General features: G+C 43.1%; 1 protein-coding gene across 1 annotated transcript in view; it reads left to right on the top strand.

Annotated features, from left to right (window-relative positions):
• SHISA6 (shisa family member 6) overlaps nucleotides 1-27,707 on the top strand; it is a 257,505-nt gene that overhangs the window by 226,017 nt on the left and 3,781 nt on the right. Inside the window, exons 4-5 of the mRNA XM_075043929.1 lie at nucleotides 8,901-8,963; nucleotides 22,110-22,262. Coding sequence (XP_074900030.1) covers nucleotides 8,901-8,963; nucleotides 22,110-22,262 — 216 coding nt within the window. The remainder of the gene's footprint in view (nucleotides 1-8,900; nucleotides 8,964-22,109; nucleotides 22,263-27,707) is intronic.

Here is a 27,707-nt window from a genome sequence, read left to right as displayed (position 1 = left end):
GACAAGTCTGCAGCGGCTCCAGGTGTGAGAAACACTAGCCTCCTGCCTGACCTTGCTATGCCAGCAAAACACAGAGCATCCGCGCAACCGTGCCCATGGTGACAGCTTTGGCTGCCCTCAGCGATGGTGCTCAGGAGGGCGCACGGCAGGGCGGGCAGGAGGGGAGCTTCTGCCCGAGGATATGGGGGCACTCCGGGGAGGCTCTGCTGCGGTGGGTGAAACAGCAGCATCTGCCTTGTGGGAAAAGCCTGGAGGAAGCTGAGAGAGTTAATCAGAGCCTTTCAAAGTTGCTTTGGTTTCTTGTTCCTTAAGTTTCAAACAACTGCAACATGGTTTTCTAAAGTGTGGAGCTCCAGCGAGCTACCACAGCCATAGCCAGGCAGGGTTGTGATGGAGAGTAACAAGCCTGGGGTTGAACTGGGCTGGGGGGAGCGTTTCCAGTCCTCCTCATGTTACTGTGTGGCCGCAGGGAAGTGATTCCACCTGCCTTCATCCTTTTCCCCACATGTAAACCAGGAACAGTTGCACCTGCCTTACCTTCCCCACAAAAGTGGTATGATTAATTAGCATCTGATTTATGCTTGCAAAATCCTATTAAAAATCCCCTGTGTGACCTGAAAAATCTGACCTGAGTGTTCCATGGCTGTTCCTCAAAAGTAATAAAAACTTGCAGATGCAAGTTCAATTGCTTTCTGGCTCATCTTAAATCTGGGGCTGACAGACCTGACCCTACCTGTGATGGGAGTCTGAAAGCTGTTTGTGAGGCTTAGAGGAGCAATAGAGGAAAGCCTGCATGGAAAATAACAGTTCCATAATCAGTGCAGGATTTGGATGGCGTGGGATACTAAAGAACAGGGCCATTCACCGCTTAATGAGGATTAAAATAACTCTTGAATAGCTGCCTTATTCCCCAAGCATCCTGTTCAATGAATGAGTCACAGGATTACAGTTGAAAAATAGGCTGGAATGGTAGAACAAAAACCTGACATAATGAATATCAAATTAAGGATTTGGGGACAGCCTTTAATCTGGCATTTCCAACTCCTTTAATGACTGACATGCTGACTTTACTAGTAGCTTAATTTTCAGTTTTGTCTTGTGTGCCCCTCGCTACAGTCCCTTTTTTAGGGGTCAGTTTGTTTGGGCATTGTTAGCCAGGTGCAGAAACACTCTGCAAGCAGGATATTCACAGCATAAAAAGTATAGAGTAATCAGTTGTTGGCTAATGTACATGAAAGACAGCTGCAACTTAATGATCTATTAGGCTAAGTATTCATATGCTCATCACCTCTGATAAGGCACTGCAGAGTCCTGGCTGGCTGGACAGACCTCCCTTAGGAGGGGACCACGGGCTTAGCCTCCCCAGTTCCCTGGGATGGCACTTCGTGCTGGGAGCTGCTGTCTGCCACCATCTTTGTCTAATCTAAACTAATGAGAAAAGGCTTTGCATAGCAAAGGGTTGATGCCTGCTCCCCTTGTGCAGGCACCCTGCTCAGCTTTGCTTGACCAGCATAGCAGCAGTTAAAGGACATCTGCTCAAGGGTTCCCCTCTGGACTACAAATAGTGAATAGAAAATGCCGGAGGGGGGCAGGCAGATGATAAATGAGCAGCTTTATGCCAAAAGTATTTACATTCTCATCATCAGTTTTTGGTCTGCTTTCCTTCTTGCCTTTAGGGTCTGCGTTTCTTTCAGTTCCTAAAGCCTGAAGTCTTTTGTCATATTTAAGTACCCTGGAAGATTAGCCCTTGAAAGGGATTTTCTCTTCATTAGTGCAGATGCCAAACAGTTATCTTGTCATCAGAAAAATAAACTGCTTGTTACATCCTTCTCTGAAAATCTCAGCTGGGGAATAAGGTTGAAGGTAGGCAAATGCTGAGGTTGCTGAAAAGACTAGAGGGGCAGAAGGCAAGGAATTGTATTTCATAGGCTGATTGCTCCTGTTTAGTCCATTTCTTTTGTCCTGTAGACTACAGATTCCAGAGCAGTTCCCAGTACTTCAATAAATACTATAAAACTAATGCAAAATATTGCATGACTGTCAGAACTATCACGTATCTATAATATAGTTGGCATATATTAAAAATATCCTTGCTTTGCAATTTTTATAAGGAACTTTATTAGGAAAGACAGGCTGGAAAATACAGCGTTTTCTTCCCATATTCTGACACTTGATTTTTTTTCCATTATAGAACACAATAAATCTAGGTTTTATTAACAATAAACACATACAAAATCCCCGAGACTGAAAAAATATACCCCAGAGAAGACTAAAACCAAGTACCAAAGGAAAGGTTAAGTCCTTATGCAAAAAGATTGTTTCTTGAGAGGCTCTCCTGGATCGGAAGTGCAACGGGAACTCTTTGGGGGCTATTTAAGGTTTTCTTCATCAGTTACCCAGGGTTTCGCAGCTTCAGACAGACAATTCAGTTAGTGATTTATGCTGCAAATCAGAGCTGGCGGTTGTGACCATGGGAAGAAGAGCTCCTTTCAATGCTGAGATCAATACCTCAGCAGATGAGGAGACCCGCCTCTGCGAAGAAGGGGCAGAAAAGTTGTCCAGCAGCATCCCAACCTGGAGCTAATCCAGGTGCTCTGATTTCAGTTGCCCGTTAGGGTGCTCTCAGGTCCCCAGGACCAGATCCTGACTTGCTCTGGGCACTCATGGAGACCATTGCCCAGAGATGTCTGAGGGAGGTGATGTTGCCCCAACACCAAAGTCGCTTAGTTACTGCAGGACATAAAGAACTCTCCATATTCACTGGGAAAATTACAGCTTCATGTTTTATCATTCTCCGTGGAGAAGATGCCTGAACTTCTTGAAATCAATTGTTAGATGCCACAGTTGATCCTAGACTAAGTCTTTTAAAAAATGCACGTGCACTCTCAGTGAAATTTCAGGAATTAATAGAGGGATCCCTCCTCTCTGTCTTCAAACACAGGCTGGGGACACTAAGCAGAGAGGCTCTTGGGGAAGTTTAGGAGATCACCTGAACCCCTCTCACACAGCTGCCCGAACCCTGACTCCTGGCACAGCAGAAACCATCTCTTCCTGCAAGAGACACCTGGTCTGACCGTGTTGGGCTACCAGCCTATCTGAATGTCACCTCCATGGAGAGGCATGGAGAAATGTGGTGAAGTGATAGGGAGAAGAGAGACAGCAATGACTCAGCGGTGGTGCGCAGGCTCATTTGGTCCCCTGGGTGCTGAACTTGGAAGATTTCCCCTTTTCAGGGTCCAAGATGTCACTGCAACCAGCAGAAGTAGGGTGCTAGGGCCCGTGGGTGCTGGCACTGGTGGCCAGGGGGTTGCAGGGTGGGGAGCCTGGTTGGGGACCACTCTGGCTGAAGGTGCTGTGCATGTTGCATGTTCAGCTGGGCCACTTCCCCAGGATGTGTGGGGCAGCTGTACAGGCTCACCTGCAGGGACACTGTCAGGGCAGGAGATGGGGCTGCCCTGCTCCTGTCAGCAGCAGCCTACATTTGGGTTGGTTTCACTGTACTCTAAGGTAACGAGGTACTTACTGGTGGATCCTACCCAGCAGCACTGAGAGTTTCTGGAGTCCTTAGGTTGGTAGCTGCAGCAGAAGGGCCACCTCAGCATGGCAGCAAGGCCATCTAGGCAGAAACTTGTCCCTTAGCATTTCCCAGTACCTACAGACTTCTCTTTCTCCCTGCAGTAGCTCATCCCCTCCAACAGCATCTTCCCTTCTCCTTTCATAAATGCACCCCATCACAGACTCCTCTTCCCCGCGTGGGTGAAAATGTATTTCCCAGAGCAGCGGTTACTGAATTCACATAGAGACCACAGATATAATTGCATGGGAAGTAGCATTTTGTTCTGTCCTTACTATGTGAAACCCTTTCCTTTGGGAAAAAAACTGAAGACCTTAAAATCCCTGTCTTTCCATGTCTTCTCCCAGATTGCAAAGGGGCTGGGAGCACTGGTTTCCCTTCTGCCAGTAAAATGTCTCATTCTTTCTGCTGGTTATTGTATCTGATCACTCCTCCAGCTGTGCTTAGGTATTTTGTATTGCGGTCTGGCAATTCAGAGTACTGTGAATCCTTTATTTCCCTAATGGAGTTTCCTAGTAAATAGCTTTGAACTCAGATCCTTGTCTCAATGATAGATATGCTTCTGCCCAACTGGCACTTCACAATTAACAGCATTATCTTGTTAAACCTGAAGAGGTGCAGGAAGGCTCAGCCATCATTTTAAAGCATTTTATTGCTTAGAAAGTGTTTACAATAGGCTACAGAAGTGGTAAATGAAGCCCAGTGCTGCATTGAGATGTCTGATTAGCTCAGCCATGTGAAAATGCCAATAATTCAAGATCTGACTATATTTTGGATGCCATTTCTTAAGCAGTAGCATCAAAGCACCTGAGTTTTTTAGAGGTGAAAAAAGGGAAGGGAAGGGAAGGGAAGGGAAGGGAAGGGAAAAGAGAAAGTATTTGGGGTGAAATGGAAAGCTGATCAGAATCAGAAGACGATAGTTCCTACTTATTGTCCTGGTTTCAGGACACTTATGTAGATGCAAGTGTAATTGTCCTCCATGAAGACACACTTTGACCCAGGAGTGAGGTTGTGAGAGTAAGTGGCTGCATTGGAGTACTCTGTGTTTTCCAGAGAGAGAAACCTCTTGTTTCCCTTCTGGAACAATTGATGTGTTCAATTTATGTCTGCTACTGTCTTAAATGCTTGCATTTCACACACACAAGTGTCTCCATCTCTGTGTAACCTTTTATCTGTCAGCTCCTGTAGCGTGTAAGCAACATTAGTTGAGAAGAGGACAAACAGTTTGGATGTTTGGATGTTTTCTGCAATTTGATTTGTAAATTAGCTTTGCTATAGCCAGGCTGGAAGTCCTTGCTGTCCTTAGCTACCCTGTATGACCACAGCCTTACACCTGGCTGAAACCCAGAGGGACTAGCATAGGAACAACAGGCTACTATACAAAGCATGTGGAAGGATGGAGACCTCCTGGGGAAATATCTTGCTTTCGGGAGAGAAGTGGCTGTATAGCAATTTAGTCATGCTCAATGAACTTATCAGCTGCAAATGTCAAGGAGAGGTGATCAAAAAAATATAACAGGCTCATTACTTACTACCTAGTTTGCAACTTTCAAAAACAGATTTAATAACTTATAAATAAGGTAATAAATGGTGGGTAAAATAACCGATGAAATGTGTGATGGACACCAAGTTGATCATGAGCTAGCAATGCACCCTTGTGGCAAAGAAGGCCACCAGCATCCTGGACTGCATTTGGAGGAGTGTTGCTGGAAGTTCAAGGGATGTGATCCTTTCCCTCTGCTCAGTACTGGTGAGAATCACCTGTAGTGCTGGGACAAGGGATGGGCTCCCCAGTACAGGAGAGACACAGACAAACTAGAGTGGGTCCAGCAAAGGGCCAGGAAGATGTTTAAGGGACTGCAGCATCTGTTGTAATGGGACAGGCTGAGAACTGAGTCTTTTCAGCCTGGAGAAGAGAAGGCTCAGGGGAATCTCATCAATATATGTAAATAACTGATGGGTAAGTAAAGAAGATAGAACCAGGCTCTTCTCAGTGGTGCCCAGTGACAGGGCAAGTGGTAATGAGCACAAATTTTAATACAGAAAATTCCACTTAAACATAAGAAAAAACTTTCTTACTGTGAGGGTGGTTGAACACTGGAAGAGGATTTGCAGAGAGGATTTGAGTCTCCATCCTTGGAGATATTCAAAACTCTAATGAACATGGTCCTGGGCAACTGCTCTACCTGATCCTGCTTTGTGAGGGAGGTTGGACTACATGATTTCCAGAGGTGCCTTCAGCCTCAGTGATTCTGTATTTTTATGAATTTGATAACAGAAAACCAGCCATAAGAGAGAAACAGTTGTTCTCAGGACATAGATGCCCCTAATGTACACTGTACATAACAGCTGCCTTTGCAACCAAAAAAAACCACTAAAAATTTTGCATAGAAGAGACTGCTCCAAAACTGTGTGTCTGGCAGTCCTGTTGCTCGCTACAATGATTAAACACCAGTCAATATTCAATATTGATATTAATAGTCAAAACACATTTCTGCTTGACAATGATGTCATGAACCAAATCTGATTAAGTCTATACATACTGGCCCAGACCTTGGCCCCACAGCTTTTCAGAAGCACAAAATATTTAGATTATCTAAGAGAATAATCAAGTTGATGATTGACAAGCCTCATGATCTAGAAACATCTACATGTGGAAGAGTTTTCTAGTAATAAATTGTTTTCTTAGTCCCACCAGAAAATATGAAAGATCTAATAGATTATTCAATTAAAACCTAAAGTATATTGTGGGTTTGGGTAATAAAGACTAAAAATACTGCAGCTAGTTCTTTTAGACATGTATCAGACTTACCATCATATACAGTCTTTTAAAATCATATTACTGAGAAGATCTGTTTGAACTCCAGAAACAGTTAAAACCTGAGGCAGAAATTAGTGAGCAGGATTTGGTATCATGCTAACTGGAAACTACATGAAAAGTGTCCCATCTGATCCCATAACTCTGAAAAGCCCTCTGGACAGTTACAGGGATTCCAGAAATATCCAGTTTCTTATTTGTCCCACCGATCCTCTGGTCCAGTTTTCATGTTAAAGTGAAATTAGACTATATGGAGGAACAGAAACTGAAGTAAAATTGCAAAAGTAGTTACTGCAGGATTTTTGCTTTCTAAAAGTAACCAGCAGTGGAGGATCAAAAGGAATATTCTAACTTAGGTGATTTGTAGGCCACTTATTCAAGGGCACTTCAGGAGTCTACGTGAACCTGATCTCCTTTCAAGGTTTGCTCATCAAATACTGGTAGCCAGGCTAATATCCTTTCTCTGTTTTCAGCTGCCTGTGTATACAATGAGTGCCTGCTTTGCAGATGGAGATGTAAGCTAAGGTGTCCAGTCTGTTGTCATCCAAATAAATGACCTCAGATTTTAATCCTGGCTGTGCACAGACATTCAACATGCTGTGCAGGGACATGAGTTTCCAGTGAGATAAAATAGCAGCCAACATGGACTTCTCAGAAACAAATCATGTCAAGCTAATCTTATTTTTATTTTTTACTATGTTTTGTGGCTAGGGAGAAGTAGCTTATATTAAAGATCATGCCCTTAGCAAGATTTTCAGCAGTTTCTGGGAAAGTAATGCAAGACTAGTTTGAGAAGCATGTTCTTAATGAACCTCTATGGGGTAGGTACCATAATGGCTGACTAACCAAAAAGGTAACTAAATTATCAGTAAAAGGGTGAGCTGATGTGGTTCTGCATTTAGTCTTTTTGTTACTGGTGGAAAAGGAATTTCTTATTAATTTTGCAGATGATACGAAGTTTGGATGACCGTAAGTCTATTAGAGGATGGGATTAGAATATAAAATGTTCCTGAAAAATTGTAGAAATAGACTGAGAATAAATTGATTAAATGGAGAAAAATGCTACACATTGAACTGAAACAGGAATACTAAAAACCCTTGTATGTGTTGAAGAACAATTGGACAGGTAGGAGTTCTTTGGAAAAGAAATAAGGAATCATAAAGGATCACATACTTGACATGAACCAGGAAAAAAAAATATCATGCAAGTTTGTGTGAACAAGAGTAGATGACTGGGAAAAATCCAGCCACTCCACTCTGTACTTGTAAGGTCTCTTCTCAGAAACATGTCCCAGACTGTATTCCAGACTTGAGAAGGATCTAGGTCAATCAGAGAGAGCACAGGATGCTAGAATGACAATAATCAAAGGCAATGCAAGTTTTATAGGGAAACATAAAGGAAATGGCATTGTTTAGCTTGAAGAATAAAGTTAAAGGACAGTAACAGCTGTAGTTGTAACAGCTTTGTTGTAAAGAGATATTGCAGAAATAAGAGGGATTTTCTCCATGTCCCTGGTAGACAGGAAAGAAGAAATTGGCCTAAAAAGCAGTAAGAAAGACCTAATGAAACAGATCTGGGGAGAAAGTGAAATATCAATGATAGGTTATTAAGAATAGCAGACTAGACATCAGACTACCCGATCCTGCACCAGGAGAGCATGAGATGCAAGAAGATTTCTTGAAATCTCATCTCACCCTACTTTACTACAGTGCCATAATGGGTTGTAAAAATCCGGACAAAGAATTCATTCCTTATTGAAGACTTGTCTGGAAACTAAAGATGACAGTTTATCAGCAGTCACTTATTTAATGGTTTATTACAGTGAGAAAGAGAGAAAGTAATTTTCCAACCTAAAGGGTAGGTACTAACCACAATGGTAGCAGTCATTCTGCCATTGATTGTTCCTCCTACTTTGCAGCATGATGCATTTAATACTGAATGCATGAGGTCTTGCAGGATTTTCATTTCTCAGGGGAGGGAGATCTACAGTCCATGTGCACCTATTTAACGCTACCTCCTATGTTTATGAGGCCACTTATTTGATCTTTCCCTGTACTCACACAGGACGTTGTTGTTGTGGTTGCGGTCACAGTGGGAGAGTGTTTTTCATGTAGTTGGGGCTACTGTCCTGAAAACCTCCATGTTGGATGGAGATGGAGCAGTGGAGTAAGGGCTGCAAGATTCCAGCAGTTCCCAGGAACACACCACTGATGTCGATATACCAGTTGTGGTTTCTTCCTGTCTGGACATGCTTCTTACCTTTGCAAATAACTCTAATTTGCAGGCTCAGCAGAAAGGGAGCAGCTTCCCATTATCGTATTCTTCTTGCATCTGGAATTTTAAGTGAACTACATAACAGAATCTTCTGCTTTCTTAAGCATTTTCTTCTCCTTTTTTTAATCATGCTGAGATTTCCTGTGAATACTGTGAGCTGTAATTATCATCTGCAGATCAGTGGGTATGCTAAGCTGTTTCTTAAAAGGATTTCTTTTTTCTGTGAATTTCAGATGACCAAGAACAAAATTATAATCACCTGATACTAAACAGTGCCACCCAGACACCTACACATGGTAAGAGAAAACAAAGAGCAAAATTACACACGTTGTAACTTTCCTCTGCCAGCCAGTAAGATTTACTGGTATCAAAGTATGTTTAATGTTAATAGAAATGTTCCTATGGCAATGATGCATGAATGATGGTTTCCATTAACATTAAACATAGGACGGTATTTTTAAATACTGCGCACAATGAAATATGGCCCAGTCTTTTATAACTTTACCTATCAACCTTGTGTTTCCCCATGTCTGATTGCTCCTTTCTCCCATCCACATCAGCAAGATGCTGTCAGATTTAACCAGCCAAGGGTCCATCTTGTCAGCCAAGCCACCCAACTCATAGTGCTGCTTGTGCATATTTCTAAGATAGGTTATAAGGACAGTGAACATGGGCCAAGGGCTCCTAAGCTGACATGATTTTGGCATTACAATAAGTGGCCAGAGATTGGGTTCACAGCTAAATCCAAGCTGCCCAGCCCATACTTGCATGGGTCTGGCTGGGATAACCTACTGAAGCCCCTGATTCACTGCACAATGTTCTCTACTTTCTAGTATGCAGGATAGGTAAAGACCATGAAGAGATTCAGGAGTCCCCCTGCCCACTTTCATAACAGAAATTCCTCTTTCTAAACCAGTTGCAGTGGTTGCTCTCACACCCTTCAAAATCCCCTTTATTTTATTGTGGAAACCTGACATTTCTCTGACCATAGGAACTTATGAAACCCAGAGCACCTTTCATGTCCCTATGCCCACCACAGGGTGGACCAGCACTGACCTATCCCCATAACCTCAGAAGTGACACCTCAGGAGATGTCTGGGGCAGCCTATCACCACCATATAACCTGTCTGGTCATCTCTCTTTAGAGTGAGAGCAGGCCTTCCAGAGTTCCTCCAAAGCTTCCCTGGGTTTGGTCTTTGTACCAACATGTGTTAATACCCCTGACAGTGCTCTTGCTGAGCTCTGAAAAACCATGATTTTCATTTGTCTTACCTCTGCACATGGGTTGGCACATTTATTGGCACCTCTCTATCCAGCCCTCTTGACCTAATAAACTTGGGGATGCCCATGTCATCCTTTAGCCAGTTTTGAGAGTTCAGACACTATTCAAAGATACTAATTTGTTTTCCCCTTTGTTTCCACCATCTCATCCCAGCCTGGAGATGTTTCTTTGCTTCCTCCATGGCCAGAAACCCTGCCCCTCTCTGCTCAGCCCTGTCCCTCCAGCCCTTCTGCCTCCTCTGCCCTAGCTCCCTCCTCCTTTTGATGTAGTTGACCCCAGCTTAGCAGTTGAGTGTGGGCAGCATGTCCCTCCCTACATCGTAGCAATCACAGACCACACAGTCAAATCACCTGCAGCTTCCTGGCTTCATCTAAATCCAGACCCGTCACTGCCACCCAAATCAGTGGTTCCCCCTGTCTCTGTACAATCAGTCCAACCTTTGAATGAACCCCCAGGTCCTCTCTGCTTTCTTCCCTCTTCTGCTCCTACCTTGTCTTGGTCTTGTCCTTGTTCTTCCCTGCACCCTTTATCCTTTGTATGTGATATATTCCTCCAGCATTTGCAGCTGGAACCTTCCTTCTGCTGGGGAACCAGTAAGTGATGGGTAAATCCCATCTTAACATACACTTCTTGCAGGCCTGAATCTCTGTATTTGTTACTCTTTTTGTTCTGGCATTTGTTTTTAAGTCTGAAACTTCATCCTGATAACTATTCTGGAATTGATTTATTGTGAGTTGTGTTTTCTTGTATAGAAATTTCCATGCTGTTTTGCTGAAAAAAAGGGTGGGAGAACAATTGCCGTTGAAAAGGTCACCTAAAATCTTTGGTGTTTCTCCTTCCTAGAGGGTGGGTCAGGAAGCTCCTCAGCCTGCAGGTTACTTTCAGTTTTAAGACTACATTATTAGGGGTTTTTTTTTCCATCTCCCAAAAAACACAGGAGAAACAATGTCAGCTTTAAACCTGGCAGTGACACAGCAGTATTTATTGAACCTGAATTGACAGCCTCAAATGCTCCTCAGACTACTTATTTTGTTTACATTTTTACTATCCTGAGAAAAAGAAAAGAAGAAAAAGATGGAGTAATAGTGTTGAAATGGTATTGTCTTTTCTCTGTTCTTACTACTTGTTCTTCAAATCTAGTACATGCTGGGTTCTGAGATCTGCCCCAGCAGAGCCAGATCAGTCCCATTTACCTGTGTCTCTGCCCAGAAGTTTTAAAGTAGCTCCATCATCAGGTCCCTATTGCATTAAATAACTCAAGGTAACAACATGTGCTAAACCAGTTAAACTTCCCTCTGGCCATGACAGATGCTTTTGGGTTTTATGTACCTGAGAAACAAAAATCAAAGCAGACATACGCATGATCTTGGATTAGAAACTTTCACTTTTTTCTCCACTCATTTCTTGTGTTTGCTGTATCTTAATAATTGGTTGTACAAAGTGACTTGAATGATCTGACTACAAATAACTGTATGATTCAGAGTTATATTTTATTCCTAAGTTATCCATATGGTTATGGACACTTTTGTTCATGATATTCATGTGTGCTTTTGCTGGTAAGCCATTGCTTGGTGAGTCTAAAAAGATATCTGGACCTTTCACAGAAGGCATCAAAAGAGCTTGCAGTACTCATAATTACTGCTGAAATTCTGAGATAGTTCAGCAACACCACAGGTTTAATTTAATTCCCTTCCTGGGTAGGACATGGTGTACATTTTATGTGTGATTATGCAAATTTGTAGGTGGACATAAGCTGTCTTTCTGAGCATCGCATTCATGAGCTCTGTCCCTTAGTCTGTCTCTAGCACCCACCATGCAGTGACACCATCTGAAAGGAGCAGAAGAAGGGAAAGAAGCCAGTATGAGGCTTAAGACATTCCTTGTGTCGCACATGGCGCAAGTTCAGTTCACTCAAGCAGAGAAAGGTTCTCAGATTACCAGCATAGAGCAAGCAGGGCAGCGATTGTAGGTGACATGCCAGCAAACAAACAATGCTTCAGCCTAAACAGCCAGAAAATCCCTCCCTTGCCTGGAGGAGCTCCCTACAGCCTCCTCAAGGACTGCCGCACCCAGCAAGGATGCACTTGACCTGGTATATGTGGAGGGAAGCATGAACTGTTGAAAACTGGGATACCTGTCAGGATGAGAGGTCACCTGCTGTGGGCTGGTGATGTCCTCCCCATCTCCTACCATCATAGAAACTTCACAGGTTTCTTACCTTCTCCTGTAATTCCCATTACAATGAGTTTCTAAACTCATACAGTCCTGGGACTGAGCAGTGGAGGGTTTCCACAACCTAGCTGTGGTAGACATGGGGCCCAGGGCTCTGCAGACCTCCTTATGGACGAGGGATGAAAGCCAAGTTCCCTGTACTCCCCTTTCCCCTTCCTGTACCAGCTAGTCCTTTGCAAAAGTAGAGCAAATGGTACCGACCCATTCATTTCCCCAAAGGCTTTGGGAATCATAACAGGATCTCAATGTGCGGGAGTGATCCAGATGTGCAGTGGGGCAGCCATTCCACCAAACAGTATTCTGGGACCAACCCGCTGTATCCCTATAAGCAACATTCTCTTTGTTTAGCTGAGAAAGGCAGGGAATAGTAAACATCTGTTTCCATGGACTGATGCTAGCCGGTTGCCTACGTCCTGCTCCCTGCAGATGCCACTGTGATAGGCCCTCTATGAACGCACATAATACCTATCAGCACATTACACAAGTATGCCCTTTTATTACTGTGGCAGTTTTTTACCCGTAAAGAAACAAATTAAAGGGGATAAGCACAACCTGTGCTCACAAGGAGCCAGGAAAAAAAGAAAAAGCAGATTTGACCTTAGCTCTCTGAGCTGTTCAGCTTCAACTGCAGGTTCCCAGGTTTAAAATCCCAAGACCCTCTGTTTTAACCTGGCTTGGGGGTTTGCCACTCTTGGCTTCTCAATGCAAAGGGTATGCCCATCACAGTAGGTTGGGTGGCCGTGAGATCACTGATGTGATTACACTGAACTCTTTCAATGCAGGAAGGAGTAACTACTAATTAATGGTGGGATCACATGTAATCTCTTCTGTCAGGCTGCTATCATTTAATTAGCATAGTGCTGTTTGCAGCACAGTTAACATAGAGTGCGAAGAAAGTCTCCCTTTTCTCCCTGCCTGGCTGGCACAGAGGGTTTGCAGAGAGGTGAAACGTATGTCTGTCCTGTTTTTGGAAAATGTGATATGTTGGGGAAGACAATTTCCAATGGAGATCAATAGAAGTGACCACAGTCAAGTGAATATGTCAACCCGTGGTCTGCGATACCAGGATTTAATTTCTGCTGTTGTTGAGGGCTCTGAATTAGCCAGCATGACCTCTGAGTATCCCACATCTTAAAAAAAAGTCTGTTGATTTTCTTCTGGTGTCAGTCTAGTCACGCTCCTAATTCACTTCTAGGACACTGAATGTCCCATTATAGAGGTATCGACAGTCCTTTAGAAACCTCAGCCTAAATTCTGCTTTCAGTGATGGCCTTCAGACCTCAGGTCCACTGAAATCAGAAGTTTGATGTGGGTTTCCTTACCTCTAGATTTTAGTTTTACATCAGCTGTGGATTTTAGCTGTAAATGAAGAACTCTACAGAAGTTTTTGGAAATGCAGTGGGTTTGTGTGTAAAAAGTGAATGTGAGTGCTCAAGTACTAGTCTCTAAGCACAACTAAGCTTTACATATGAAATGCAGGTAAATCTTTTGATACTTTAATATATCTTCCTTAGCTATTCAGTCTTTATACAAAATAAGCACATAAAATTATTTTCCTATAAAAACATTAAAATGTGAAAAAAAAAGTGAAGTGCACAAAACAGAACTGAGACAGTGTAGCGTTAGCTATACCAGAAATATATGTTGACTGGCTGGGCTCAGTTTCTGTAAAGCTTATTACTTTATTTTTACTGCTGCTGAAGTTTTATCTCATTATATTTAGTGCATATTTAATTATGCTAACCAAAAGAGTCTTGTATAAACATTTTTTACATCTATATAAATAACAAGCACATTGCTAAATAATATAGTTAGTAGGGACTTCATATCATAATTTTTATGTAAGTTCATTGCATTTGATAGTCATCTCAAAAAATACTTGGTAAACCACCATAAGCAACAAATGGCTTCACTTCAAGTTTTTAATTTGACCAAGTGTTTTTCCATAGATGATGTCTGGGTTTGTTCTGATGGAAACAAATTTCATTTTATAGCTGTACACATGTGAACTTTAAACAAATTCCCATATACATATGCATGTATTTCTGTGTCTTTTTTATATTCCTTCCTTCCTTCCTTCCTTCCTTCCTTCCTTCCTTCCTTCCTTCCTTCCTTCCTTCCTTCCTTCCTTCCTCTTTCTTCTTTTCTTCCATCTATCCATCCATTCATCCTTTCTCTTTCTTTTCTTTCTTTCCTTCTTTCTTTTCTTTCTTTCCTTCTTTCTTTTCTTTCTTTTTCTTTCTTTTCTTTCTCTTTCTTTCTTTCTTTCCTTCTTTCCTTCTTTCCTTCTTTTCTTTCTCTTCTTTCTTTTCTTTCCTTCTTTCTTTTCTTTCCTTCTTTTCTTCCTTCTTTCTCTTTTTTTCATTTCAGAAATCCAGGGCATCTTCCTTCCCACACAGTAATAGGGCTTTGGGGGATATATTGCTGAAATAATTCTTGCATCAATTTTCTAACATCAGACCAGAAGCTTCAATTTGGGACAATCCCAGAAGATATGAAAATGATTCCCTATACTGTCACATCTCCTCCAGCAATTTGTTGAGAGTTTTGTGTCTATTGTGTTTAAGACACTGTTTACAAAATCGTAACAATTAAGGACTGTTTAAATTAGATTTATCCCCAGTAGAAATATATGTGAGGAAATTAGAAGATAATCAGATCTCTAGGATATAACCTACAGAACAAATAGACACATTATGAACACTGCTCTTTCTGCAAAGCAGCAGGGCTTTAATGAAAGTGGGAAGAGAGATGAATCAGGTAATCTGACAGGACCGGACAACATAGTGCTATCTTTTTGATGCATACAAGTTGCCATTTGTGATGGGGATACCGGTTGATGATTCAGTTGCTTTGCACACCAACTTTGCCAAGCAAAGTACACAGATAGTTGTGTTGCAATATAGCTCCGGTTACACAATTACAAAGCAGATTGGAGCAAAGTCGTTAATGAATCAGGATCACCATTTACCTGTCTTGGCCTGAGAATTTGCTAACAATGTCCTATAGTGCAGAGCCAACCTCTGTGCAGGGGATATATTGGTTTGTTGGGGCCATGGTTGGACTTAAGCAATGTGACTAGCCTCTGATGACCTGTGTGCTGACCTTCCTTTAGTCAGTGATGTAGAGGGCAGAGAACAACCCTGGGGCTGAGAACAGATAAAGGACTTTAATGGCAACTTCCTTTAAAGCGCTCAGCACTGAAGCAACTGGTCTTTGCTTTGTAGACTAAATACATTGTCTGTTTGGACAAAGAAATCAGTCTTTTCATGGTCTTAGAGTGGCAGGGCTAAAACAGCCTCGCAACCTGAGGTGGACCCCATCTGCTGAACATGGAGTCCTTAACTTGCAGATGAATACTTTTATGCCACCCATGACATGGCCCATGTTCCACCTAGCAAGTGACTATCATAAATAAAACACTGAGGCTTGTGGAGTAAAACTCAGCTGTGTAACTGTATCTCCACCCTCACCCGTGGGAGGAACCCGAGGAGCTTTTCTCTGTGACAATACACTTGTTAAGCAAACGGCCAACATGAGCTAAATAGGTCTGACGCTGACCTCAGGTTCCTCTTACAGAAGCAGAAGATCTTGAACCATAAGAAGGGGAAGCAGCATCTTCATTTCTAGTGAATGTGAGACCAGTGAAAAAGACCAAAAGTTTCAGAGGCAAAATCAGAGCATCATAAAAATGAGAGCATGTAAAACTGTTGAGACAAAGGGGGGGGTGGGGGGGTGGGGTTGCCATTTGCTTTGCTAGAAACGCTATCAGTGTGGAGCTCACTGTGACTCCGCCAGAAGGTTGTGGTGGTCCTTGCAGTGCCTTCAGGCTGTCTGGGGAGCTTGTGCCTCACCCTAGTCCCAAAGGGCTGAAAGGGGACAGTCACACATAGCCCATTCAGGATGGATGATTTGTTTCCCTCAGCGGCTAGAGCTAGTTTTGGCTTGCTCACCTTGCTTTGCTGCGGGGACCAAATATGCTGATGCATTTTCCTTTTTGAATCAGCTTCCCCTCCATGCAATGGCAAGCTTTGAGCATGAGGCACTTGCAGACATGGAAGGAGTTAACAGGCTGACAGTTTTCAACTGCAATCTCAAATTCAGCAAGGATGAGTCCTAGTCCCAGTTCTGCACAGTGCTATATGCTGGCTGCTCTGGTGCCAGAGCCATGTGTTGTTTTCTGCATCCCCATGAAAAGGCAACAAACTCAAGGAAAAGTGAATATATCCTTTGCTGTGATTGCTAAGTGCAATTCTACTTTCTGTAGTTTTTCCTTTGATTTTAATTGGCAACATTATTCCTCTCACCCTGTGTTGTAGTGTGTAACTATGCTATGTTCAGTTAAGCACTTTGTTTACTCAGAAGCATCGTCATGTTAATAGCCCCTGGGTGATAAGATTCAGGTATATTATTATGCTGTGTATATATTGTAGCATTTAACGGCATCATCTTGCAATGTGCTGGTGTACCTCATCCTCTTTGCATCTTACCCTTTCAGATTGCTGCTCAGTTCTCAGTCATGAGCCCTGAAAGACCTAATCCTAGCACCATCCTGATATGCAGAGGGTTTTTATCACTGACTGAATTTAAAATCCCGCATCTCCAGCTCATATAAATGAGGGCAGCTGCTCACTGGAGAGCTGCTGATTTACACCACAGAGGATCTGACCTGGAAATGCATAAACCTCTTTGAGATTCTTTGTGAAAGATGCAAAAGACTATTAATAACAGTGTTTGTAACATAAAAAAAGAAGTGTGAAAACACAGATAGTTCCTCCCGCAAACACTGAAGATATATGTTATAAATTTTAATTTGAGTCTGTGAACATCAGTTCTTTGACTGCTATAGCAGTATGTCACTCGCAGGATGGCTCAGGAGGTGCTAAGTCTTGGCACAGAAGGCTACCAAATGTCATCAGCTACTACCAGATTTTCCTGAGGAATGCAGTCCTTTGTAGGAGCTTGCATCAGAATCGGAGAAGACTTTGTGTCTGAGCCTTCAAACGGCTGAGCAGAAGGCAGTGCTGGGGAAGCAGTGTGTGCTTTGACAGAGGACTGAAGCTATGCTGAGCTGAAGCTGAGCAGCAGAAGGCTTGGTTGTATCAGCTTCTCCTAGGTGACATTGTTTGCTTTCTCTGGGTGAATGTTTTAAAAGGCATCTGTTGAAATGTCTTGCAAAATTCACACAACATATGTGCAGACTCATGCAAATATGGAGCAGATCCCTTTTGCCACTTGAGCTTTGTTTAAAACTTTGCCATAAATTCACTTTTGTTGTCTTGGGTATCAACTGCTCGTGTCCTTGTACGTGAAAGGTTCTGAACCTCATGTAAACACACTTTGAAACAGAAACTCTTTCCCAAGAACAGGGGAAGAGCAAGACACTTCGAGAAGACATCAGGTCTAATCTCCACAACACAAGTCTCCAGCTTTAGAAATCCTGAAACTGCTTCTGAGCCTTGTGCTTGCAGAAAGTTTGCAAAGCACTGACAATGGAATGAGGATCTCCCTCAACTTGGAGTGAACTTCTTTCCTTCATAGATTACAAAGCAGTTGAGTGCATGCATAAAGCAGAGGAGTGAATCCATACGTCTACTCAGAGGCCAGCTATAATTGCAGTCCTCAATGCACAGAGGGAACTGCAACCCCTAACATCCATGTGGGTGACATACCAACTGCAGGCCATAGACCCTTTTCAGGATGCAGAATGTAGCAGAAGACTTGTTCTTCTGGCAGTCCCTCAGTGCAGGCAGTGCTCCTGGTTCCTCAGGTGCAGAGCTCCCTGCCAGCCTGCTCCAGGGTGGCACCTGCTCAAGATTTTATGCAAGAGCCTGGTCTGAGTGGAGCAGGGGAGCCTTTCTGAGCCTGGCCCATGAGTCCACTGGTTCTCATGGAAATACAACAGGGTTTGGACCAGCCCAACAATTTTGGCTCATGCAGAAGAAATGCATGGTTCTTGCTTGGTAGGTGTCCAAGAAGAGAGATTAGCGCTGCAAAGGAAGAGTGTTTCTCCACAGAGATGCCTGCTCCCTTCCTGAGCTTATCATGCCAACATTGTGCAGCCTAGTGAATTTTTGGCAGTGCTCTGTCATGCTACCAGCCCTGCCAGTGGCTGGAGCAACACGGCACTCTGGTCAAAGCACCGTGAAACCACTGATGCTCAGTAGATGGGGAAATGCTGCAGAGTTGAGCCCTCTCCTGCTGAATTAATCAGAGAGACACTGGCAGAATTTTAAGATGTTGCATTGGCTGTAAAAACATATGATTACTTTGAGTCTGTAGCAAAAAGAATTTAGAAACCAAGAGAAATTACACTACTGGATGATGTTCCCATCTCTGTTGTATGTGCTATGCACTGGGTGAGCTTCATTTCCTCCATGTCCCTCTGCAAATAACTTTGTAAATTGTGCCCAGAATGCATGATGTATCAGAGAGGCATAAAATGGCATGTGACTGCAGGATGGTGGTGAGGAAAATGTGGACTAATACCAAGTTTCAAAGGTAATCCCAGTAACCATGGGACATATTGTCCATTTTCCTGTGGTTATCTCCCATTGCCCAGAATGTAGAGCTCCACTGGAATGAGTGGGAATGCTGGGAAATAGAGCAGCGTGCAACCTCAGCCACCTTGCAGGAAAAGGAGAGACCTTTTTATTTACATCCTATTAATTAATTATGTTAATTAATTATGTCCTGCATCTTCCATAGGAGCCAACAAACACCACAAACAAAAAGGAGAGAGGCCAGAGAAAAGCATGACTCAAATGTATTGCAGGAGTGAAGAACTTCTGCTGAACAGAAGAACTTCTGCTGAACTGGTCCCAGAATATAAATTGCACAAGATATTTCTCCTTACTAGAGTCTCTTAGTTCTCTGATCTTGCCCTCAAACTACATTATGCAAAAGACATCTGAAATTATCTTTGGTCATTTCAGTTTATCCCTTATTTTGCTGAATGATGGGTAGTTGATTTCAAGGTGACTTCTCATTTGCCAAAATCATTACAGTCTGTTTCTGACTGACTGGATAGAAAAAGCAGTAAGAAGATGTACTGATTCTGCACAAGCCCATCAGATAAATGTGTGGCACTTAATTTCACACACCTCATGCAAGCAGTCAATTAATGCTCCTGCTTTGGCACTGAACACAAATTCCATACATATGACTGGGCTTATTTCAGCATGTCCAAACCTCCATGCAAAATGGAGATTAGATACAGGTTCTGGCTGAGAAATTTGCAAAGAGATGTTACCCCAGGGTCCTTGCCACACAAGCACAAATAGGAGTAGGGACATAGTTTCAATGCTGATATAGTCTCTGTTTACTGGATAATATCTAATCAATTGTTTCCAGTGCCCTGATGAATATGATGCACTTCCTAATCCTGCAGTCAGTCTATTAGACATGGATTGAAGTCATCAGCAAGAAAATAATGTTCTCAGAGAGATGACACATTAGCTATATGCTCACTTGGGGCTATGTTCTTTTTGCCAGACAATAACCCTATTCCAGGAGTGCAGAGACACACATAAGCAATAGGAAAGAAGAGTTTATTTACCAAGATGGTTATTGTACTGTTAAGAGGGAATTTTCACCATTGTTAAATTCTGTAAGAAAGTGCCTCATAATTTCTCAGAACTGGGAACAAAATGATGCTCTGGCAGAGAGCTGGGCTGTTCCTTTTCTCTGGGGTGGCTGACACTGGCTGTCAGTTGTTCTGAAAACAGCATGCAGGTGTTTGCTGAAACATGTGAAGCCCCTGTTGCTGACAGAGCAGTTTCCTTCCCCCTCACCTTGCTGTGCTGGCAGCAGTGGGGAATCACACAAGATGGGATATCCCATGCTGGTTGGTGCCAGCCTGGTGCTCAGGGAGAGGGGAAGCTGTTCCTCCACTCACGGTCATACCTTGGACATAGCTGGGAAAGAGTGGACTGTTGTGATTTGCTCTGCAGGAAGCTTTGCTGTGAGGAAGCTCATGGAGCAGCAGAGTGCATGGAATCAGTGACAACAGGGGCAGGAAGAAGCAAGTGTTGGGTTTGTTGACATAGTAGTTGTAATTCAAGTGCCTAAATATTGGTGGCATCAGATCTCTGATAGGTCCCACATCACTCCTTTCTGCCCTTTGTGGGTGTCTTAGATACCCTGGCATACCCCGAATGGCTCAGGTGCCTCTGAATTGAGCACTGGGCATGTAAGTCTGCTGAGAGCTGCAGAGGAGTGCTCTGACCACACTGGCTTTGGAAAATCATGAGCAGGTTTGTGCTGGAAGACAAGACTGTCTCAGCCTGTCTTTCACTGAGAAGCATGTGTGCAATATGAAAGGTAGGTGACAGAAGGTTTAAAACATCTAGGGGAAGTCACAGTGGGAGAAAAGTTGTAGAGCAGCTCTGCATCTCCACATGCAGACATGTGTGGGAACTGCTGGGTCCATTTCTAGGCAACAGAGAGCACCAAGGACGTAGAGCACTCACAGAGAAGGTGTTCTGCTGTCTAACACAAACAGGACTCCACACAGGAGAAAGGCAGCAGGGGAGGAGGTGGCCTGACTCCTGCAAATTTTTTTTTTTGCAGGAAAGGTTTTAATTTGTAACTCAGGTCTAGAAAAATGTCTGCTGAAATATCTGCGCCCTACTTGGGTGGATTTTGTTTTAATTCTTTCTAGGAGTTGTTGCATTGCTCTTCATGAGCACACTTTAGATGGGTGCACAACAGGAATGCATGAACCCAGGACTTGGGCATTCTGCTGCTTCTTGGCTGTATCAGAGAATTTGCCTTCTGATTTCATTTTCAGACTGTACTTGAAGTGGCCGCCTCCTTGGACTTTTGACTCAACTAATGCAATCCTATCACTGCTGCAAGCTTCTCTAGAGCCCACTGTAGTTAGTTCTAGCTTTGCTTCTAATAATTGAAGCTCCTGCTATTTTTAATACTCTTGTACCTGCCTATTTTAATATCTGAACACCTGGGATTTATAGATACAATTCAACAGGTCCTTGTCCCTTGGCTGAGCTGATAAGAGACCATTTTCTATCCAGCTTGCAGCAAAGGACTATGATTTCAAAACTCTGCAGGTTGTCTGGACTTGAATTTTAACATCCAGGCTCAGTGCTTATCTTTATTGTCAGTGCCCTCAGCATTAGCATCCTGACAGTGGGCATTTTGACACTGGCTGGGGACTACCTCAGTGACCAACAAAATGAAAATAAGTACAGGGACATCCTCCAGCCTTCAGGGATGGCACCTCCTTTGTTGCCTTAGGAAGCTCTCCAAACCTTGCCTTGTCTTCTGATTGCACCCAGATGTGCACCCCACAGCTCCACTTCACACTTTCCTGTGTGCAGGTGAAGCATGGACATCTCTAGAGCCCACCAGAACAGCTGGGGCCATGGACCGGCTTTGCCCATAAGCCTCCAGGTTCAGAGCATTAATCAGAAATCTGGCATAACGAGAGCAATTTGATTATCAGCCCCAGTTGAAATAACCCCATAGACTCGTTCCTATATCTCTGAGGGTGGGGAAAGCACAGCTTGCTGGGGTAAAGGTAGGTGATGCTGCCTGAACTCCTGCAGGCTGCAGTGGGGTCAGTTCATAGCACCATGACACAGCCCTCCACGGTAAGTGAGGTGACTAACAGTCCACCAGAACCACTATCCCGCTGTAAGGAGAGCTGGTTGGTACAGACACTTTTGAGGCAGCAGTTTGCTTCTCTCCATAATCACTGTGGACAAGGAAACAACACCACAGGATCTGTTTTTCACTGATCTGTCAGTGCCACTTTGAATTATGTCCAACAGCCTGTCACTGAGGCTGGCTCAGATACAGCTATTCTCCCTGCCGGAGTTCGTGGGAATGGCTTGCCTCTCTCAACTTAGTTTGGTGCATAATATAGACATGCCTTTCTCTGTTGTTGTTTTTTTTTTTCTTCCAGACAAGCCACGAATGAACAACATCCTTACTTCTGCCACCGAACCCTATGATCTGTCTTTCTCCCGGTCCTTCCAGAACCTCTCTCACCTCCCACCCTCCTATGAGTCTGCCGTCAAGACAAATCCAAGTAAATATTCTTCTCTGAAGAGACTAAGTAGGTGTCAGCTCATTTCATTTCCTTTGTATCTCATTTGCTTGTAAGCCATGGTGGGCACAATGTTAAGGCAATAACCTTCTTCCCTCTATTGTTGTACTGCCCAAGTTGGCATCTCCGGTAATGATTCTTTTGGCTGTCACTCCCCATCAAGGAGGAGTATAGAGAAAGAATCACTTCATTACTGTGAGAACACGTGGTTATTTGCTTACTGGCCTCCTTGCTGTGCTACCTCCCACTACTCCACCTCCTATCTACTCCTGATAGAGTCATCTAGGAATCCTTTTTCTTTCTGCCGGAGTTGAGATGAGCCAAGCTGGCTGCCTCAGGTCAGCTGAGCTCACCTCAGCATACCCAGGGCAGGTATCTTACCATCCATGGAGTATCTGGAATGAGATGACAAATCCAGGCCAAGAAAAAGCTGCTGAAATGGTTGGGAGCTACTATTTCAGTAGGAGCACATCTGCCTGCCTTGAACAGTGCTGCAATCTCCTGTGTTTCATGGTGTATGTGTCCAGATCTGGTCCTGACCTGTATTGTACACTGATCCATGGTGCATCTCTGATATTTCAGCACATTGCTCACTACCTTGTTCACACTAGTTAGTATCTGTTCTTTCCTGCTATTTTATGTATTGCATTGTTCTGCCAACTTTCCTGTAATGGTCCAGCCCATCACCTTTGCTGATGGCAAACTCTTCAGCTTTGGTGGGATTATGAAATAAGTGATATTTGTGCAGGAAAATGCTGTCTCCAAACTGACACTAGGTTTGTAGCGTGTATGTTTCCATGAGCATTTTTTGGATGCAGCCATGTATTCACACTGCCTAATTTAGAGAAATAACTTGGGTGTTTATAGTTGCAATTGCTTCATTGAAGGTAGGTGAGGATGAGGAGCAGATCCTACTTCCTTAGTCTATATAAAATCTGTATTCCCAATTTAGCCACTTAAGTGTGACAAACAAAATTAAGTGGCAGGAAGCCCTTGGACTGTCCATAAGAAATCTTTGTGGAAGATTTTTCAAAAGAGAAAATGGAATGGAAACTTAGCACATAAAAATCTCAGCCCATTCCTTGGGATTTCAATTTGGGACTTATGTACATTTAACATTAAGGCAAATACATTTGATGTGCTTAAAAGTAAGCATATTCTTAACCATGTTGGTGAACAGAGATAAGGTATTTTGTGATTGGAGCCTGCCATCCTTCCTGTTCAGTGTGCCATGTGCACAGCTCTGCTTCTGCCATGAGCTTTGTTCCCTGGTAACATTTGGATCTCACACTCCCAACCATAAGCATTTTTCCCTTGATGCATCCCAGTGATGAACCATCCATGTTCTTGAGCAGCTTTGATGATACTATCTGATATTGGAAAACCCTTGAAATCATGTCATTGTAATATTACTGCTTTCAAATGTCCCCATTTTGAGGTGATGATCTATTTTCATTTCTCAGCTGAGAATAAAAATATAAAAAACTACTATAAAAATATAAAAAAACCCCTATAATATACATATATATATAAAACCCCTACTGTCCCAGTGCCTGGGATTACCTGTGATATGTACTTCCTATTCAGAGTCTGGGAGATCTCTGTCCTCGCATCACTGAGAACATTAGAGAAGTGCCCACCAGGAACAGCAACAATGGCTGCTCCTGTCATGACGTAGGGGATTGTGAGGACCTCTTACAGCCTGTGGTTCATTTATTGCTTTACATATTGTGCATAGATGCTCAGTGAAATCTCCTTGAGCTCCATGTTAAAGTTACTGATGTATCTCACTGAAACATTAAAAAACCACAAATGAATGCTAACTGAAACATGTGGAAATGTATGTCAGATTTGAACACTATCCTTTACCTACTCCTACAATGCTTACTTGACTCACATTGAGTGTAAATTCACTCACACCAAGCAATGCCATCCCTGCACTGAGCAATACCTTACTATGTGGTCTCTTAGCAGTCTGCCCCATTGGCTACAAAAAGTTTTGCTCAGCAGCTGAAGAAAGGTCAGGCCCCTACCTGTACAACCTGCCCCTCAGTAGATCACAGAAGAAGGGAATGAGTATTGAAGTCCAGCATTACATTTCCTAGATATTTGTCTAAAATGACAAAAATAGGCTTGTGTTAAGGTGCCAAGATTAAATGTCCTCAAGAACGTGCTGAGCATAGTAAGCATCCCTCTCTTGAGCTTTTCCTGACCTTCTGGACAGTTAGTGTCCCTCTTCCTATTCAGAGGATACCTGACAGTCAACATGAATCTAAGAACATTAGAGTTAGCCTTTAGCCATTGGCTAGAGTGGGGTTCATTCACACCTTTAATTTTTCAGCAGTGTCAACCCTAGAAGGGAATCCATGCACACTGCAATGGAAATACCAGCTATTTAGCCATCAATGGTAGGTCTAGATATAGTTGTCATCTTTGCAAGGCACCAACACATCCTCTTGCAAAGCACTTGACAAATGTCAAACCAACTGCCTCACACTGTATGTTTGAGTAACTAAATAAGCAGTTTCAGCTCTAAAAGTGCTAAGCACTCTATGCTTCCACTGCGCTTGCATATCCTCAGCACCTCTAGAATCACTGAATCACTTTCTTATAGCTGGTCTTCTCCAGAGCCAAAGGAAAATAGGCACTCAGCTTCTAGACCTTTCCTTGTAAAATGTCAGCAATATCATTTTCCTATTCCATATGAAGGAGCTAAAGGTAACAGAAAATCCAGAAAAAAAGAAATATCTAAATGCTGGGCTTTGCAAATGAATTATTGGGCATTTATTTTTCATATTTAAAATTACTTGTTTCTAATGAACTTCCTGCCATGGTTTAAAAAAATGAATGTTGTAAAGAGGTCATTAACAAATATAGTATTTCTTTTTGAGTAAAACAAAAGAAATACTGTAGGCATTAGATACTTTTTTAGGCTGTTTCAGCTATTTGCCTGGGTTTCCTCAGGCTTGCCAGACAGCTAAAGGTCACTTATTTTCCCACAGTTAGCAGAGACAGATAGTGAAAGACAGTTTCTGCCCAAGAACATCTAAACTGAATAATCAAGGCATATCCAGGAAGAAATAATATTTAGTATTTCATTGCCAGAGATGAGGAGACAGAGCTCAGCAAGGGTATGGTCAGATCCACCTCATCCTATTTTAGCCATCCAGCAATCAGGCATCTTATCTATCTGTTTGACACAGGCATCTCTGTAATCAGTGAAGGACAGTCATGTCTATACGAACCCTCTGAAGGTCCCAGTCTCTCACTGACACCAGAGTTGCTCTGGGAAGCTACCTAGCTCTTTGCTGGGTAAGAAGCCTAATTTTTGATGCCTAGAGCTTAAGGAAGTACATCCCACTTTAGGAGACTCATCTAAGTGATTTGTACAATGAAGAGATGAGCTATACCTGCTGCCTGCACCTGTGTGTCCCTGGGGAATGTGCCCAGCGTGGGGAGGGGAGCTCCTCACCGCTGGATTTGCAGGGCAGGCACTCACCTCTGCTGGCATTTGACTGAGAAAACAGCACTATGGCTTCTTCTCCTTCCAGAGCAAGAGCTTGAAGATAGTCCAGGCCTTTTAGGAGTAACAGGCAACAGGTTGCTGGCTGCATAGAAGCCAGCCAGAACCAGGTCTCATGCAAGAAGTGAGCTTTTTGCTTCCATGGCTGTTTACCTCCCCAGCTCTTACTTCAAGGCACAGACAAAAAGAAACCCATCTAGGGTTGCTACCTGTGAAGCCAGGTAGGAGGAGCTCTGAGGGGCAGGGTACCCCCTCCGTGGGAAGCCCTGTGCCAGCTTTGCCCTGGCAGCCCTGTCAAGCTGGCACGTGGGAAGAGCAGTGGTAGGTGGGTGGGTGTGGGAACATGCAGCCGAGCAAGAGCAGCCGTATTAATTCTGTCCTGCCCAGCACTCCAGGGAATTGCTGTTTCCAGCTAAGTGAGAAAGGTCAGTCAAGAAGGAAGCTAATATTTTCAGGTATATTAAACCACTTGGTGTTGGCTAAAGAATCATCACAAATGACTAGGCAGCTTGAAAATGTTAAAGCCAATTAAAACAGGAGAGACAAACCCAAAGAAGAAATACACTGGAACTGCAGAGAAAGAAAAGAAAAGAAAAGCAAAGAAATTACTGTGATGGCCTTACATACATAGTAGTATGCATATATTTTCACCATGTTAGCATACAACCATGGGAAGAAAAAATATTCACGGTTTTTCCACGTTCTCTTCCCGGAACACCACAAATGTACCTTGTTTCTCTAATTACAGTGTCAGAGGAGCTGTGCTCTGCCTTTCTGCAATGGCATCTTAGACATGTTGAGGTGAGATGTGTAAGAGCACTCATTTGGGGCTCTTCCTCCAAATGGGAGGAAAAAAAAAAAAAGCTGCCTGAGGGCAAATCAGTTTACCCTAAAGCCAAGCTAGATGAAGCACTTACACACTCTTGAATTTTGGTGAGACAAGCCCTGGTCAATATTCTAGAAACTGCCAAAGGAGGAAAGAAAGGATGGAAAAAACCCCCACAAAACCAATGAGAAAAACCCAGAAATTGTGCAGAAAATGTGATTACCAGTAATGTAAATTCCAAATGTTTGAAAAACAGGAGTGAAGCCTCAGAAGTACAAGAATGACTTAAAAAAAGATAAATTTCTGTCAATCAATAGGTCAGTGATTTCTTTCTGTCTGCTCATTATTTCTGGCCTTTTGTAATCCACTTAGGACACATCTTTTAATTTTTAAGCACATTCATGAGGGAGAAAGATATGTGGTTGTAGTTTTATTTTGGCTAAAATTACAAATGTCAGTTATCATATAAGCATCAATGAAAAGATAAGGGGTAGCAATATCAGAGCCTTATTTTCCCAGTGAACTTGCTGGTGCAATGAGGATGAGATTAATCAGACTAGATGGTTTCAGGTCCTGGAGACATTTTGATTTTAGCAAACTATGCAACCAGATGTCTACAGTTCCCACCCCCTTCCACTGGGTGAAGCACCCTGGTGCCTCCACTCTCAAAAGCCTGGAGCTGTATTCATTTCATGCTTCCTCTGGGTGCAGAAATGCTGTGGTTAGAGAGTTGTGCTGAGCTTCTCCCTCGGCACGAAGGCACGGTGTGATACAGCACGCTCGGCCTCTCGTCAAGCTACGTTCTCCATGACTGGTTCAGCAGAGCTTGTGAACTGACACCACCTTTCAGAGGCAACAGCCTGTTAAATGTCTGTCTGGTGCCTGCTTAAACCAGCTTGTTGTTCACGGGAAACTGCCGTTTCGGCTTTCATTCCTTTGAGATGGAGATGTGAAGTTTATTTACACCTGAAAATGTTCCCAGAATACCTGTGCCAACATCTACATGTGTCTCTCAGCATCATGGGAGGACACAGCCTGCATGAGCTTAGAAACACCTTTGAAATCAGTTCCCTGAATGGTTTAGCCACTGCCAGCAAAAGGCCAT

This window comes from Buteo buteo, chromosome 13, assembly GCF_964188355.1.
Source record: "Buteo buteo chromosome 13, bButBut1.hap1.1, whole genome shotgun sequence".
In the NCBI taxonomy this organism is placed as follows: domain Eukaryota; kingdom Metazoa; phylum Chordata; class Aves; order Accipitriformes; family Accipitridae; genus Buteo; species Buteo buteo.
Note: the sequence above shows the minus strand (reverse complement) of the source record. Positions and strands in the feature narration are given on the sequence as shown.